General features: G+C 43.9%; 1 protein-coding gene across 6 annotated transcripts in view; it reads right to left on the bottom strand.

The window, feature by feature from the left end:
• Nucleotides 1-16,359, bottom strand: part of Arhgef28 (Rho guanine nucleotide exchange factor 28) — a 297,367-nt gene that overhangs the window by 73,292 nt on the left and 207,716 nt on the right. For all 6 annotated transcript variants that reach the window (XM_087625772.1, XM_087625793.1, XM_087625783.1 and 3 more), the window contains 6 exon segments: nt 15,472-15,583; nt 11,773-11,815; nt 8,950-9,073; nt 8,544-8,676; nt 2,348-2,403; nt 1,280-1,328 (listed from right to left, as the gene is read on the bottom strand). In XM_087625772.1, the coding sequence (XP_087481898.1) occupies nt 1,280-1,328; nt 2,348-2,403; nt 8,544-8,676; nt 8,950-9,073; nt 11,773-11,815; nt 15,472-15,583 (517 nt within the window).

The following is a 16,359-nucleotide window of genomic DNA, read 5'->3' on the forward strand; positions in this document are numbered from 1 at the left end:
CCATGCTGTAGGGCTCCTTCCACACCTTCCCTTGGTGACTGTGCATGTCTGGGGTGACCCAAGCAAGCAGTTGAATGGAATGGGGAAGCACAGGCCAGCTTTCCCATAAACCACTGCTTGTACTCCTCCAAGCCAACTTTAAGTAGATGCAAGGTGTTATTAGCCTTGTTGGCAAAATGCATATGGTGTGTGTAAACAAGCGTGTACACCAGAGAGCAGCTCAGAGGAAAGGAATGATGATGGTGAACCTACTTATGGAGCAAGACTCTCAGGCAAACAAAACCCAAAGCCTAGCCGGGCCAGTCTCACTCATATACTGACAACAAGTGGGCTTGGGCACATTTACATTTGGTTTGAAGTATAAATAACTGGGAGGGTGCTTCGGCTCCTTTGGATTGTAGTTAGGGAGTACACACTGTAGCTATTGAGTACACAGTGTAGCTATAGAGTATACCATCTGGAGACAAAGAGATAAGTGTTTACAAAGGCCCCTGGGATGTAACAAGGAAATGTAACAAGGGAATGTATATATCTCTGCTTCAGTCTCCCCGTAGTTCACACAAAGAGGAAGAATAGATCACATCAAAACGTCTACATTCTAAGCCTCGTTTTGGCCATCTGTTTTAACCTCATGACAGTGAGAAGCATCTCAGAATTGATTTCAAAGGATTTTGAGGCCAAAGCCAGGGGCTGAGTGGCAAGAGACCTCAAACCGACTTGCATACCACCACACCCAAAAGCTTGTCACCATGACTTAGCACACTTAATTGCTGCCACCAAAGTGGTTTTTGAGATGCCACTTACACTTTGCTACAGCACTGGACTGAAAAGTAACCAGGCACTTAAACTTCCTGCCACTCAGCACGCAAAGGAACCTCAGATAGAAGAAATCACAAAATCTCTCACGATAAAGCAAATATTTTTCAAACCGAGGATAGATATACTAGCGTGCCTGGCTCCCGTGTGTAACACAAGGAAGGGCCAAAGGTCACTGATTGTTTTCAAGAGAAACTATTTAAGCCTCAGCAGCATATAATTAAGACAACAACAGAGTCATCAAATTTAGAAATATATAAATAAAACGTCAGCATGCTTCATAACGTCAGTATCACACTACAAGTGCTAATGAGACTACAGCCTCACAGCCACTGATCCAAGCATTGGGGTCTCCGTAACACTGGCCACAGGGACCAGCAAGAATGGATAGATTCCAATGGACTGGAAAAATATGGTGCACACTATTCTTTTATAAGTCCTTGCCATTTCCCACATCACTTACTTCCGAGGATGGTCTGTGGTTTGTTCTTGTTGTATTTCTCTTGGAATTTCTAGTAAAAACATATTAGAAACTCATAAATTAAGATCAAAGAACCATTGGGCTACAGGAATGGACACAGGGTTACACGCAATAATCTTATCTGCTTCGTACTTATTATCTTATTTGTTTCAAAGAAGAATTCAAAGCAAAAGACAGTAAACAGAACAAAAAGTAGAGTGCGGTGACAACAAAATGTGCAAGAAGGAATAAGGATGAGCCTCGTGAACACTCATCGCTTAAAAGACTCAGGGGAACCAGCATACATAGCGCATGCGTGCAGACCCAGACCAACCTGCATACATAGCGCATGCGCGCAGACCCAGACCAACCTGCATACATAGCGCATGCGTGCAGACCCAGACCAACCTGCATACATAGCGCATGCGCACAGACCCTAGGGAACGAGACCTACGGACACTGCCCTGTTTCTTTGTGTCTCTGTAGTATTACCTTTTACAACAACCCTCAACTGTGTCAGTTAACACAGAGCTCTGTGTCAAAGACCCCGCCGCCCCTTCCACCCTACAGGAGCATCCTGCTCAAAGTCGCACACAGCCCACACTCGACTGTGGAGTGGCGATAAAAGGACTGGAATCACAACTGTCATCACCTTCGTGACCCCATCCCCAATGCTCACCCTAGCTCCACGCCTCCAGGTAGGCTTTCAGCCACAGTGGTGCTCCTTGGGAAAGTACTAGAAATACCCGTCCCCAGGAGCCACCCAGACCTCCAGAATCTGAAAGCCTGCGAGGAGCCCTAGACGTTGAGGTTGTTATAGTCTTCCAGGTAATTTTGACTGCTCTACCTAGAAAGCCTCGCCCGCACGTCTGTCTCACATAACACAAGCGGGTCTTTTCTCTATTGTGTAAAATGAACAGCTAGATAAATAGTCATACACCCTAAGCATGCGTTACTACTGCAACCATCCCATTTGCAGTAAATCCAACAGCAACGAGAGTTCAGTGTCCAGCAGCAGATGACGCAAGCAAGCAAGCAAGGCGCAGAGCAGTGCGGTGACTGGGAGGTTACCTTGGTACACGGAGGCACAGTGTCTTTGCAGCCCTTGTGTGTGTTGGCCTTGCAGTCTGAAATAGAAGACACAAAGGTTTCCATCTGACTCAAATGAATCTGAAGTGAGGTCACATCATGCTTTTATGGGTCATTATAAAACTGACACAAAGACGTACACATATTAAGAAGCCAAATACTTAAAATATTAAGAAGCATACATGGGAACTTTGACTTCCGTGGACATACTTCTAATTGTCTGTCATTATCTTATAAGTTATAAAGCCTGCCGTTGTGTATACTGGACACCCCTGGGTCTACCTGAGAGCTCACTTCCTGTACACTGTCCTCAGGGATTTCTAAGGCTTTCCTGGTAGCATTCTTCAACGTTAGCACCAGGCAGACTGTCTATGAAGATGGGGAGGAATAAACTCACAATAACGCTAAGGGGGGTGGGGGACCACTGTCAGCTTCAACAGGAATTCCTATTAGCAAGAAACGGGGCCTAGAGAGAGAGCTTAAAGTTAGCAGCACATACTGCCTTGCCAAGGACTGGAATTCAGTTCCCAGAACCCACATCCAGTGGCACAAGCCCTGTAAGTCCAACCTCAGAGTATCCAGACACTTTTCTAGCCTCTGCCGGCAACTGCACTCACACACTTGTGCACACACCCCTCCCCTACGGCCACATATACATATGTACAATTTAAAATAAAAACACATCTTTAAAAAGGAAAGAGACTGGAAACAGGAGAATTATATGAGAACAGTTTGCTGCTTGCTCATGTGGCCTCATGTCTCTGGAGGAAGGTAAGACACGCTTTCTGCCCACAGGGACAGAGACCAGGTTGCCTCTGTATACACGGGCATCCGTGGGGCCTGTAGTCTGGAGGCTGTTGTGTTTCTTTTCTGGCCTACTTCCCATTCCTCACCACCCTCTCATCACATACCGGTACCCTGCATCTCACAGGAGGAGAAACGTCTTTGGGAATGGGTCCATAAAAGTCCCATTTCAGCCCACCAAAGCCACACTGCAGAAGAGCTAGCAGCCGGATTGTGAGCCAGGCAGGAAGCTCAGAGACGGTCCCCAAACTGTCCTTCAGTGGTCTTAAAAGGTATTTCGGCCAGCGACCTAATACCAATGAGCAGAGCGAGGCAGACATTGAAATCCAGTGTCTCTTCTCTTATTCCCAACTGGGAGTATAAAAGGAGGGCAGAGGAGAGGGGATAGGGGAGGGGAGAGAGGAGGGGAGAGAAGGGGAAAGGGGATGAAGGGAGAGGAAGGGGGAGGGGAGGGGAGAGGAGGTGAGGTGAAAGGGGAGGGAAAGAGGAAAGAGGGGGAGGGAGGGGAGAGGGGAGGGGGGAAGAGGAGGAGGGGAAAGGGAGGGGAGAGGAGGGGGAGGGGAGGGAGAGGCAGAGATTATGAGACCCCACTGAACAAGCTCACAGGGAGAGCATCCACTGGGCCTCAGGCCTGGAGACAGAGATGTAAAGTGAGGATGCTTAAAATGTGCCTCTGATATGACAGAAGAAGAAAGAGGGTTCCATGAAATCCAACCTGAGGGCTTGGAGAAAAAAAAGGCTATGGGCGGGCCAGCTGGATGAAAGGAGAGTGGAGTTTTGTGAGACAGACCAACTGTCAGGCAGGTGAAGGGCATGGACAGATTCCCAATGGCACAGGGGCAGATCCAGGCCCCAAGATATCAAAGCACGGCTGTGAAATCCAACCTCAGAGATCCCCAGGATGTGGGGAAGAAGGCTGTGATTATAAAACAGGCAACGGCATACAAAGACAGAGATCGGAGATGACCGTTGTGTAAGGAAAAAAAGTCGGAAAAACAAAATCAGAATAGTAACAGCCCAAGTTACATTAGAAAAGGATCTCATAACGCTGAACAGGCAAGCTCAGGGGTAAACGGAAGAGTTCTGCTATTTCCTATCCTAACAAGAATAATAAAATGATACACGCTATGGACACATGCTGGCAGTATCCATGTGATGGAAAGTTTAAATGTATTCTGTTATATAGGCAGAGAAAAGGGGGTTCCTAACAAAGGACTCGGGTCCCACGGGTCCCAGATTCTCCCGAGATAACAGTAAGTTCGAAACTGTATTGGACGGAAGCTTGAAGGGAAAGACTTGGGAGTATGGTGTCATTTAGCCAGATAAATTACACTTTGAGTATGAAACAAGCGAAGTGCATAAAGGTTGCTAAAACCTACCCCAGCGCATCCTAGACTGAGAAGGAATAGGGAGTAAAGACTGAAGATCGGGTTGACAAAAGGTCTTTGTTTTTGTTCTTAAGATCTTGTTTTCGTTATAATTATGTCTATGTGTCTGTACATGGGGATGCTCTGTCGAGTGAAGGCGCTCGCAGGGGCATCAGATTCCCTGGAGCTGGAGTTACAGGTGACTGTCCAGTGTGGATTGTGTAGACAAACTCAGTCCTCTGCAAGAGCAACATTCACTCTTAAGTCACCCAGCCCTCTCTCTAGCCTAAAAGCAAGCAGTGACCCAGGCAAAAACAAAAACAAAACAAAAAAAGCCTGCTGGGCTTGAAGATGTACATTTGTAATCTCAGCACTTGGAGACGAAGGCAGGGGCATCAGGAGTTCCAAGTCAACCTTGGTTACATATTAAGTTTGAGGATAGCCTGGGCTATAAGAGACCTTAGCACAACAAAACAAACAAACAAAGGCAGGCAGGCAGGCAGGCAGGCAGGAAGGAAGGAAGGAAGGAAGGAAGGAAGGAAGGAAGGAAGGAAGGAAGGAAGGACAGACAGAAAGAAGCAAGGAAGGAGGTAGAAAAGGAGGGAGGGAGAATGGTTTCAAAGCTATTGTAAGTATATACAGAGAGCTAAACCAAAGCATTAAATTGCTCCTGAAACAGCCAAGTCAATTCCTGAAATGCTCAGCCTACAATATAAAAAAGAATGAAATAATACAACGATTGGATATATCAACAGAGGGGAGAAGGAGGCCCACATAAGGAAGGGAAACTATTAAATTATGAGCCTTACATAGCCATAACACGACCATTAGTAGATATTAAAAGCCCCTATCTTACCAAATCACAGGAAACAATAAAAGCAGACAACACATGGTCTAAAGAGCCGAGCCAGACAGTGAGGAAAACAGCCAGGAACCATCAAAGATAGTTGGAAGCAGTAAAATCAAATGTAAGTAAGAACAACCCTTTGTTATAAAACAAGGTCTTTCCGTTACATTACAGATCCTCTCGAGCTAAATTAAAGGCACACACCCCAAGAATGAAAACCGCAGAAACGGTTCTGTGACACACACACACAGCAAAGGAACAAACAAGCGGAGCACATCTGAGAGAAGCAGAACTCGGTGCAGGAGGCAAGAAAGGACAAAAGATACAGCAATACGGATTAAGGTTCATCCGTGATGAATGCACGTAAGAGGGCCTGTTCACCAGGTAGTGTCACATCACAGTACGCACCAGCACCTAAGCCAGGTGACATGAGAGTACAGAGACATTGCTACAATGTCTGCGAACTGTTAGCAACCAGGAATCTAACAGAGAAAATGACAGCAAGACTTTGAGTACTTCTACAATGTACTGTCTTACATCACATTGGTCTATAATATTAGAGCTATTAACCCTTGTGTATAGATGATTATATTCCAAACGCAGTGGAGACTGCCCGTGTCACAGTCGACAACCCAATGTCAAAGTGTGACAGTAATCCAAGTTGAAGGGGCCAACAGTCCCCTCCCAATGAAAACCTTCTAAGTCCCCAAACTAATTCCAAAACACCACCGTAGTATAAAGAGAACTAACAAGTGTACACTTAAACTCACAACCTGGTTGTAGAATTTAATCTAAGGGGCTACTTAGCATCGTAGACAGATCTGTGTGGAAACAACTTTCCATTTATGTAGTAAAAATATAGAAAAAAAAGTACACCATGAGAAATAATGAAATACTCTTGATAATATCATCAAATGCAATCTCAGATTAAACGCTGATGCAATGTTTTGGGATTAGAAGAGACTCTAAGTAATGAGTAGCTGCTGAGAGAGGAGCAATTATACGTCCCCGGGATGAGCCCTCTAAGTGGCTACCCAATACCACATGCTCACCCTCAACACAAGAGCAACAGTAGATGGACTCAGGTAGTATCTGTACATTTATATGAATATTCATAAAAATAATTAAAGAGAAAGGGAAACAACAGAGACAATGCACGAGAGTAGAAGGGCTTGGAAGTGGAGGAGGGGAACAGTGGGGTAGCAGGAGATGACGGCAGGGAACTAAAGGTGATGAAGGTATATTATCCTCATGTACAGAGGGTCAGAACCCATTAATCTGAGCGATATTAAAGGCTAATAAAGTGATAAATTGACAGCAAAGCTTTTGCTGGTAGAGGAATTTGAGGTAATTTAAGTTTCCATTCGTACAGTATATCCTCTGTAAGTCTTCATACACTTATTTTTTAAAGTAATATCTGGTTTGATGGCTAAGTGAGTCTTCAGCACTTTTGACTGCAATGCCATTAACACCCACTTAGCGGGCTCAACTGGAGCAGGTCTTCCTTACACAATAGTTTACCTTAGGAGTCATTAACCGAACATAAGTGTTAAGGGTCAGCTTTGTGTTGGCACCAGTGGGGGCTGTGAAAAATTACTCTGCCCTCCCTTTCCCCTCCCAGAACTTATGGTGAAAGGGACAGATAAGACAATTGACCCGGGAATATGCCATAATGTAGATGGTGTAAATAACAAGGCTTCTGGGATTCCATGATGAGGAAAAATGGTAAGCCAGGCACCGCGTGGCCAGGCCTAGGAGGTGTTATCTTACGGGCTACAGGGCTTACTGAAGGAAGACCCTCAAAGAGAGAAGGCACTAAGACAGGAGCATGCTGGTTTGTGAGAAGAAGGGTGAAGATGGCAGTGTCCTGGTTAGTTTTTTGTCAACTGACTCAAGCTAAAGTCATCTGGGAGGAGGGAACCTTCATTGGGAAAATGCCTCCATCACATTGACTTCTGGGTATTTTTGTAATTAATGATCGATGTGGCATGGCCCAGCCCACTATGGGCCATGCTACCACTGGATTGGAGGCCCTGGGTTGTACAATAAGCCAGGCAAGGGAGCCACAGAGAACAAGCCAGTAACGGTATTCTTCCATGGCCTGTGTTTCAGTTCCGGCCCTGCCTCAGCGCCTGTCTTGGCTTTCCTCAGTGACAGACGGTCAACAGGGACTTCTTCCTTCCTTCTCTAGGTGCTTTTGCCATGGTATGTTGAGGGCCAGAATGATCCAGGACTTTCCTTGAGGCCCTCAATGTAGAGGAGGAACTTAGTCCCTTGTTTAAAACCAGGTACATGCTTGGCAAGGCCAGGAATAGCTTGGGCCAAGGCTTTAGGGGAGTTACAGTTTTCTGGATCCTAAGAATTCATTTCCCCTTCCTTTTAGGGCTGTGGTTGTTTGTCCCAGGGCTTGCATACCCTGTCTTTGATGCCTTTGAAATGTCCCTCGTTCCCATTATGCAACAATGCTTGATTCGCTTCCTTATTAGCTGATTTGTTCCCACAGTATGATGGCTTTCTGCTGACTGTGTTTCGGTTCTCTCCTGCAAATTGTATGGAAGATGCTGTATTTCTTAAGAAAGTTGCTCAGCATAAAACATGGCTTTAGGTAAGACCTCCTGACCTTCACACTTTCCTGTCTTCTTTGTTAACAGAGTTTATCATGGCCATAGAAGACAAACAAAGAGACCAATTAGGATGGTGGCTTTAGGTGAGTGAGAGTCGTGATGGATGATGATGGGTTTGAGATACACATTGGAAACAGAGTCCAGAGAGTTGCTAAAGGACCAGTTGCAGCATGCAAGAGAAAAGGAGTCATGAACAAACCCTCTAAAGTCTTGTCCTGAGTATCTGTCTGAGGTGATGGGTGGATCAGCTTGACAGCAAGCACTGAGATGGACTCCAGATCTCAGTTTTCAGCATGTAACCTTCAAAAGCTGGGAGATGTCCAGCAGACAAAGTAGACAGGCTTAGACTTAAGAGAGTCGCCAACTAGATAAAAGTACCGGATGACCAATGTTGACCACTGCAAGGCAATTGCTCTATGATATGCGAGGCCCTCAAGAAAAGATCTGTGCAAACATGCTTAGCAGTGACTTTCTTTATCCCTGGGAGCTTACAGGACAGAAAGACAACATGTCACACACGGTACTCAAGGACTTACTGGCACACTGGAGTGACTCTTTCCCCAGGAGTGTTTTGTCACAACCGGAACACTGCAGAACTCCAGAGAACGTTCCCGGGACAAACTGATGTCGATTGAGTTTTTCTTTATCTTTAGTGTCCTTGTTTTTCATCTTCAAAAGCAGCAGTCACGATAGAAAAAGTAGGAATAAACGTAAAAAGGAAACAATTGTCATCGAACACTCTTACAGAACCCATGCATTAATGTGAGCTGACCCCTGCATGGGCTTGCCTTACTAATCCTGATGACCTGACAAGAATCCTAAGAAGGGGCACACGCAGTCAGAGGCAGGAGATCGAAGGGGAACACCTGTGGAAACTACGGTAACTGCTGAGGACAGAAGCCGCCTACGCTCTATAGCAGTTAGGCACAGACAATCCGTTACCTTAGATTTGTTCCGAGGACTGGTCATCCTGTTCATGAGGAAGCTGAAAGTCCGGCTCACTTTGTGCTTTTCGGACTCTGCTTTGGCAGGAATGATGTAGTCGTCCCATTCTTCTTCCTGAATTCTACAAAGAAAGGACTCTGTGACCAGGCTTTGCAGGGCTAAAGGGGGACAAAGGACAGCACGGATGCATGTTCGTACGTACATCTGTATGGGTGCGGTTGGATTTTTGCTTTAGGTTTAAATGCTTCTAAAGAGAAAAATGGCAACTTCTTAACTAAAAAATGAATCATATGGACGGATGAACACACAGTAACGAGATTTGATAAAGCAGAGGCTAACAACCGTAGAATCTAAGAGTTGAGTAGTCACCATACCCTTACTTCGACTTTTCTGTATTTCTGAAAATTATACAAAAGTGCTTGGCAAATGCACCTGTATAAGCTTACCCTGAAAACATGCCAAAAGGACTCTCCTCAGACAGAGAAGCCGACTAACAGTCGTGAAAGCAGACTTTATTATTTATCTTGGGAACAGTGATGGTTTGCAATAGGACGGGCATTTCCCCGGTTGATGCCAGTTGAGAAACAGACTGCGTCTGTAGGTTCAGCCTGTCCCACTCAGCCAGCTGCATCTCATCTTAAGAATGTAGGTCACAGAGGAGCTGAGGCTACCCAGGCTGCACACTGGAAGTAACTGAGCCATGATCACTTTGCCTTCCCCTAGTCCGTGTAGCCATTCCTGGAGGGAACAGACTGAACTATCTCGAATAAAACAAAATTAACTCCTGGTTACTCATCTCTACTTCTATTCACCACATCACAGAAGACTTTATCAATAAACTATTAGTTTTTGTTACAAATCTGTCAAGTTGACTGCACTATACTGCGTTCTTCAAAATGCTATAAAACTATGCTAATTCTTAGCCCCAGGGCAGAGGAGACTTAAACCTAAGTGCTAACAAACTAACACGATATTAAGGAGCTAGAACCCACCAGTCCTGGTGGAACAGTGGATAGCACAGGTGTGAGCCACTGTTGAATTATGGGAGCGGCACTGCCTCTGTGCAGATGCAGGAGAGTGTTTCATTCCGAGTTTTAACCAAATTCCACTGTGCAGTGCCCCTCTAGCACTTAGCTGCTTTGGATAAGAACTAACTGAACTTAAATGACTTTTAAATTTATAAAAGTCAGAAAAGATTCTTTTCAACATCCCCTAACCAAAAAAAAAATGCTCAATTTCTGGTATGAGGTGGATGACCAATAGACTTGCTAACCATAAAATCTTATAAACTTTATTCTTACAGAAACTCTCTTGATACTTTTTCAATAGGCGAACATGTATTTCAAATGTGCTAGGAATGTGGATCTTCAGATCTTAACCTTAACCAATTTTACTGATAACCTATTATTTTCAGTGAATTGATTTCTAAGTATTAAAGTAAATTCCCACTATGCAAATGGAGGACCGATGTAGTAGGACTCCCTTTAAGGCTGAGATGTTTTAGAAGTAATTTAACCAGAAGTAATTTAACGTGGACGGTTGCTACAGTGACGTCTATACTATGTAACCATCAGTGAACTGGGAAAGGGGCTTCTCTGTTGCAATGAGCCTACAAGGTCTGGGATGAGTCCCTTTCATGTGTCCTTTTCCCAAAAACTGACTAGTCTAAATAAGAGAATACCAAAGAAAGTGACTCCTCTAGGAATAACCTACCCAATGACCCAGGTAAAGCATCAAGTATAACAAGAAACTTCTTGGAATATCCAACAAAACACCAGGAATAGTGTCAAGGAGAAGAAAGATCTGCCCTACTGGGCCCTCTAAGTATACAAGTGAAAGGGAGAAGGAGGGAGGGAGACATCAAAAGTGACCAGGAGTAAGAAAGTCACTCCCACACACCCTAATCAGGTGACATCACTGTATGAGCTGTGACTTCACCAAGTGTCACACTGGCTCTTATCTTACAACCTCCTAACAGAGAATATTTTTAATTAAAAAAATCTTAATAATTAATCCACTATTACTACAATTATTAGAAAGACAGAATTCTAAAGATAGTGAATTGGCTAGCAAGATGGTTACAGTGTCTAGAACAGACCACTTAAATATAAACCGCTTGAAACAGGGAGAGGCACGTATGGTCACCCAATAATTGTCAGTTACTACTGCCTCAGCTGTCACCAATGTCATCATCCTCTTTGTCACAATGCCATTTCTGTCCCTTGTTCTGCAATAACCTCAGGGACTACTTCCATGGGTGACTCATGCCAGTTAGGTACCCAAGGCCAGCAGAACTTGGCCATCCCACTTATAGCCTTGGTTTCTTCCCAAGCTTGGCTATGGTGCCAGCTTTACATTTTAAGATGCAGAGCAGCTCCAACTTCAAGCCTCAGATCCACACAGTGATTAGAAGCCCGGCAGTGCTGAGGGCAGCTCCTGCTTCAAGCCTAGCACTACTAAGCCGAAATCTACAGAGGGCAAGGGCAGGCATGTTTATGGGCTTTGTACAATAACCACCCAGGGGAAGGCTGCTGCAAAGTCTTCTTGGGGTCGATCTAGAGAAAAACCTGCCATCTCTGAAGCCTCTCAAAATGTTCAACTCTGAAAATAACCTAAAATGGAACCCTCCTGTCCCCAACCCTGCAGCTTTACCCCTGAGGATGGAAGGCAGTCATTTGGAAGGCTGCACTGAGTCAGGGAGAGAGAGCAGTGGGTCTTGCACAGCTTACTACTCAGAAATCTCTCACCAACCCTGGGCACATAGGAAACATGATGCATAGACATCTCCAAACCCTGCAGAAGTGGGAACCCTCAACGTACCTTTTTTCTCCCGGTGGCTCCTGGAAACTATATGATCTCTGTTCTGTAAAATACAAAAAATTAAAAAGGGAAACCTAAGACAAACTGCAGTCACTTGCTAGTCTGAAATACCATTTTATACATTTCAATTAGAAAAAAAAAACCAAGAAAACTGATCTGCACATAAAACTTTATTGCTTTCCCTGCTTGGAGTGGAAGAGGTCAGTTTGACGTCTTCAGGGACTGTGTTAGCATCGATAAGGGAAGCTGATACTTTGCAAGCAGTTCAGAGGGTTAGTTTTGGATACTCCTTACTGAAAGTTCAACCCTTTTGTAACACTTATCCCCCGAAACAGGGAATCAGTAACTTTTTAGCAAAGCCCTACAAAAGCCCTGAAGGCCAGCACAAAGAAGAGTCTATCTTAATGTTGTAAAATCCTCAAGGAGTCCGATCATAAATGCATTTTATGGTTGGTGGAAAAGAAAAACCAGCCCTCCCATTGGCCTTGCAGGACACAAGAGCAGGTTTTACAGGCAGAGTACGGAGTTGGAATTCTTACTGTGGATAAAGGGAGACACTGACTTAGACGGGAGAGAGGGAGGGAGCAGCCACTGAGGAGCACACCACCCACAAAGCAGTGCAATCCTTCACCAATGCAGAGTGGAGGGAGGAGGAAGGGCTAGAACTATGGGCCGGATGAGCCAGTTACACAAAGTGTAAATAAATAACCCCTGAATTCTTGTATGTAATAGAAAGTCTACTTTGTGAAAACCAAAGGCGTTGGTAGTCATTATAAAATGTTTGTCAAATTAAGTCATAGGTCTTATAAATAAATAGGGTAACGTTCCCAAAAAATCAGAGAGCCAGCCAAGCTATCAAGCTATAAAGTCCATTATAAAGAAAACTGGTCACGATCTAATGGGAATTCCACCCATCAGTTTATAACAACTTTCAAACATATGGCGGAACTCTACAAACTCTTAACGTAGACTGTACTTGGACTCCATAGTGAGGTGGAGTTACTACTTCAATACCGACATCATTCCACCCTACAGGAATCCACAAAGCACCGAAGGAGACTACTCGGATAGACTTGATTTTAGGTAAACCAACATTAAATACTGAAGTTGCTGCCATTGAATCCTTGACTCCAAATCAATTTTGGGAAAAAGAAAGACTGAGAAGTCACAGCAAGTAATCCTTCAGAACTAACGAGGAAGACAGAAGATGGCAAATAAGAGCTAGAAGGAGGGACTGGAGAGGTGACTCAGGGCTTTAGCAGAGAACTGGAATCCAGCTCCCAGCACTTGGATTGGGTAGCTTACAACTGTCTGGGTACCCACACAAATGTAGCACACATACGTATATACTCAGGCACATACCTATACATGTAAAATAAATATAAATAAAAGGGTTTTTTTTTTTAAGAATTAAAAGGGAGAGATGGCTCAGCAATTAAGAGCACTGACTGCTCTTTCAGAGGTCCTGAGTTCAATTCCCAGAACCCACATGGTGGCTCACAACCATCTGTAACCCACGAGATCTGACATTCTCTTCTGGCCTCTCAGGGCACAAGACATACACATGGTGCGCATACATGCATTCAAGTGAAACACCTACATACACTGATTAATTAAAAGGTTTTTTTTAAAAAAAGAATTAAAAATAGTACAAATGAATCCTAAGTTTGAGTGTCCATAAAAGGGAGCATCTCACCTCCACACCCCCAACCCCGGGAGCAAAGGGAGATTTGGTTTCTCTTTAAATAAAGATAAATTTAGTATTATTCAAAATTCATTAGAAGAGAAGTAACAGCAACATAAATACCAGTTTACTTTTGATTCATTGTAGCAAACTGAACAAGAAGACATCTGAATGTGTCCTGGAACTAGACAAGCTTTCACACCTGTGTTTTTGGTTACATAAACAAATGATTTCTTCTCCATTAGGAGCTAAATTATTCTTTGTAGCCATGCGGGTGTGACTGGCCCATAAATGATATCAACGGTGAGGCTGGCAATTGTACAGCTTCTGTCTACTGGGATCCGTGTGTGTGTGTGTGTGTGTGTGTGTGTGTGTGTGTGTGTGTGTGTGAAACTTTATTCAAATAACCCTATATTTAAATATACTGTTTAAAGACAGTCCTTTATTTACTTATAGACTAAACGGGGAAACAAAGGAATTGATGTCATCTCTTTATTCCAACTCAAACACACAGAATTAAGTTCTCATTTCAAATTTGTAATGGAAGATACTTCTTCCTTACTAAACAATTGCCTTTCAGCCATCAAATGTCACTGATTTCAAAACTTTGGGGTCAGAGAAAGTTCTAATGGTAAGTCTCCAGTACCATGCACTGTGTGGAAGATACCAGTATGTGTTCCGAAGAGCAATAGTATGAGGCCAGTCACCAACTAGGTCTAGTAATGAAAAGATGTCAAGGAACCATTTCAGAAAACAGAAGCCAAAGTTGATGGGAGACCTGGAGACCCAAGAAAGACCCATGCATTGGAGGATAGGTGAGAACAGAGCAAACTTCTAACTGCTTGACGTGGTTGCAGCCGTTTTATTCTGAGAACTTTTAGAAATGCTAACGGCCAGTCTTCCTTCTCTACATCCCGCAGGAGAGGGGGCAGACACAAAGCAGTGCCTGCCGTGTGGCTCGTGCATCTCTCGCTTCTTATCCCCGTGGCTGATCTTGCTGGAATAGTCACCACGCGTTCCACATGATGTCAAAAAAGGCAAAACGGTAATAAAACCAGCACAAAGTAAGAAAGGGAAAAAAGGGAGTAGAGGAAGGGATGTGTGAAGATTTCCTGTCTTAAATATTGCATGCCGGGAAGGAAGAGCCCTGAGACCCGCAACTTGCTGTTGGATGGCTCGTGGAGAAAAGAAAACAAGGGTGTTGTCTGATATACTGGAAGGTTTTTAATTAAAATGCAGTCCATACAGACATGAACGCTCCCAGACCAGCCTTTAAATATGACCACTACACAATAATCTGTGTGCAGGAAGTACAAAGGAATTAAATTTTAAAGCAAAGTTTAAATTGTCGGCAGTGGGTGAGGACAGCTCCCAGTAGAACCCCACACTTCTCATAAACTTCCTGTTTTTAGGGCTGAGTTCACTTTTGAAAATTAAACAGGCTCTTCCAATGGGAACCCTTTCTTGTAGCTACACTCTATTTTAATGAAGGTTCATTGTATAACAGGTCTACTTCCGCTTTTTCACATTGTTGCTCTTCCTCCTAAGGCTGAGATCCAGTTACTGGTGTTGTGAATACATTGTTATTTCAACTCTCCCAAGGCCTGGGCTGAATACGGAAGGCAGGGACTCCATTCTGCCATGCTGTGCCTACCTCTGAGGCGCTGCCTTTCCACACTGTACACATAGGTCAAAAGTAAATCTCAGAATTTACTTTACTTGAATCCTCTAAGGCCCTCAAAGTAATATGCCTGGAATTCATTCTTGTTTGCACCATTCTTGAGAGCAACATTTTATTAAAATAACACAGACATGAGCACAGATGCATAATCTTATCAAAATGACATCTATAACTTGATCAATGTTCCATGAGGAAAAGATTCTACAAAGCTTAGAAAATCCAGTTATGGAAGAAGGATTAGAACTCACCTGCGGTTCCTTCCTGTCTCATGTACTTGGACTAACTGGACTCTGGAGTTGAACGAGTTCAAAGTCAGATGGCAGACAGGACTTACCTTCACTGGAACTGCACACTGTGAAATCGCGCACTAGCCGGGATTTTCCTGAAGAGATTTTGGGTGATGAGCAGGAGTAGGAGCGTGATCGGATCCCAGAAAGCAGGGACTCCTAGGAAAGTCCATGGTATTACCAAATCACTGTCATTGAAGAAAACCCCAGCTCACACATTTCATCCATCGTTATTTGTCCTGGGGATTGAACCCAGAGCCTCATGGATGACAGGAAGGACCTCTGTCACTGAACCCCAGACCACATGCCCCAGACCATGCTCTACAGCTAAGCGTTGTCTTCCTAAGTTACCCAGGGTGGCAATGAGCTTGGGACAGTCTGTCGAGGTCCCCCACGTAGCTGGTTAAGAGACCTGCACCATGACACTTAATATATGATCTTAATTATTTGTTCTGTTCACCTCTCAAAGCTTCTTTAGTGTCCTTCCTCCTTTTTTGTTTAATGCTTTGATAAATGTAAGCTCTGTGGAATAGTTCTCAAAAGTTCTCATACATGTAAAAGAATATCTTTGAGCCATTTCAGCAGCTTGGTTAAAAATGAGAAAATGAAGTCACATGGCTTTTTTCTCTGAGTGTTCAACTGTGGCTTTAATTCGTTTTTATGTGGATTATTACTTTTTTTTTGTTCATTTATACTTCAGTATTCAGACAAAATGCTACACTGAGACCTTAATTCTTAAGCAATTTTAGAAGGTGGGAAAACACCTACTTCTAATTATAAGAGGTTTTCTGCTTTCAAAGGGCTGTTTATAGTTTTAGGTATAGCTTCTAGGGGGAGGCCTTATGAATCCTGTTCACCTGGGCACATTGGTTAACAGACTTTCCAACCGTACTTCCCATAGTGATGTTATCAATGCTTTATAGGATTTTAAAATA

This window comes from Rattus norvegicus, chromosome 2 (assembly GCF_021556685.1).
Source record: "Rattus norvegicus strain SHRSP/BbbUtx chromosome 2, alternate assembly SHRSP_T2T, whole genome shotgun sequence".
Taxonomy (NCBI): domain Eukaryota; kingdom Metazoa; phylum Chordata; class Mammalia; order Rodentia; family Muridae; genus Rattus; species Rattus norvegicus.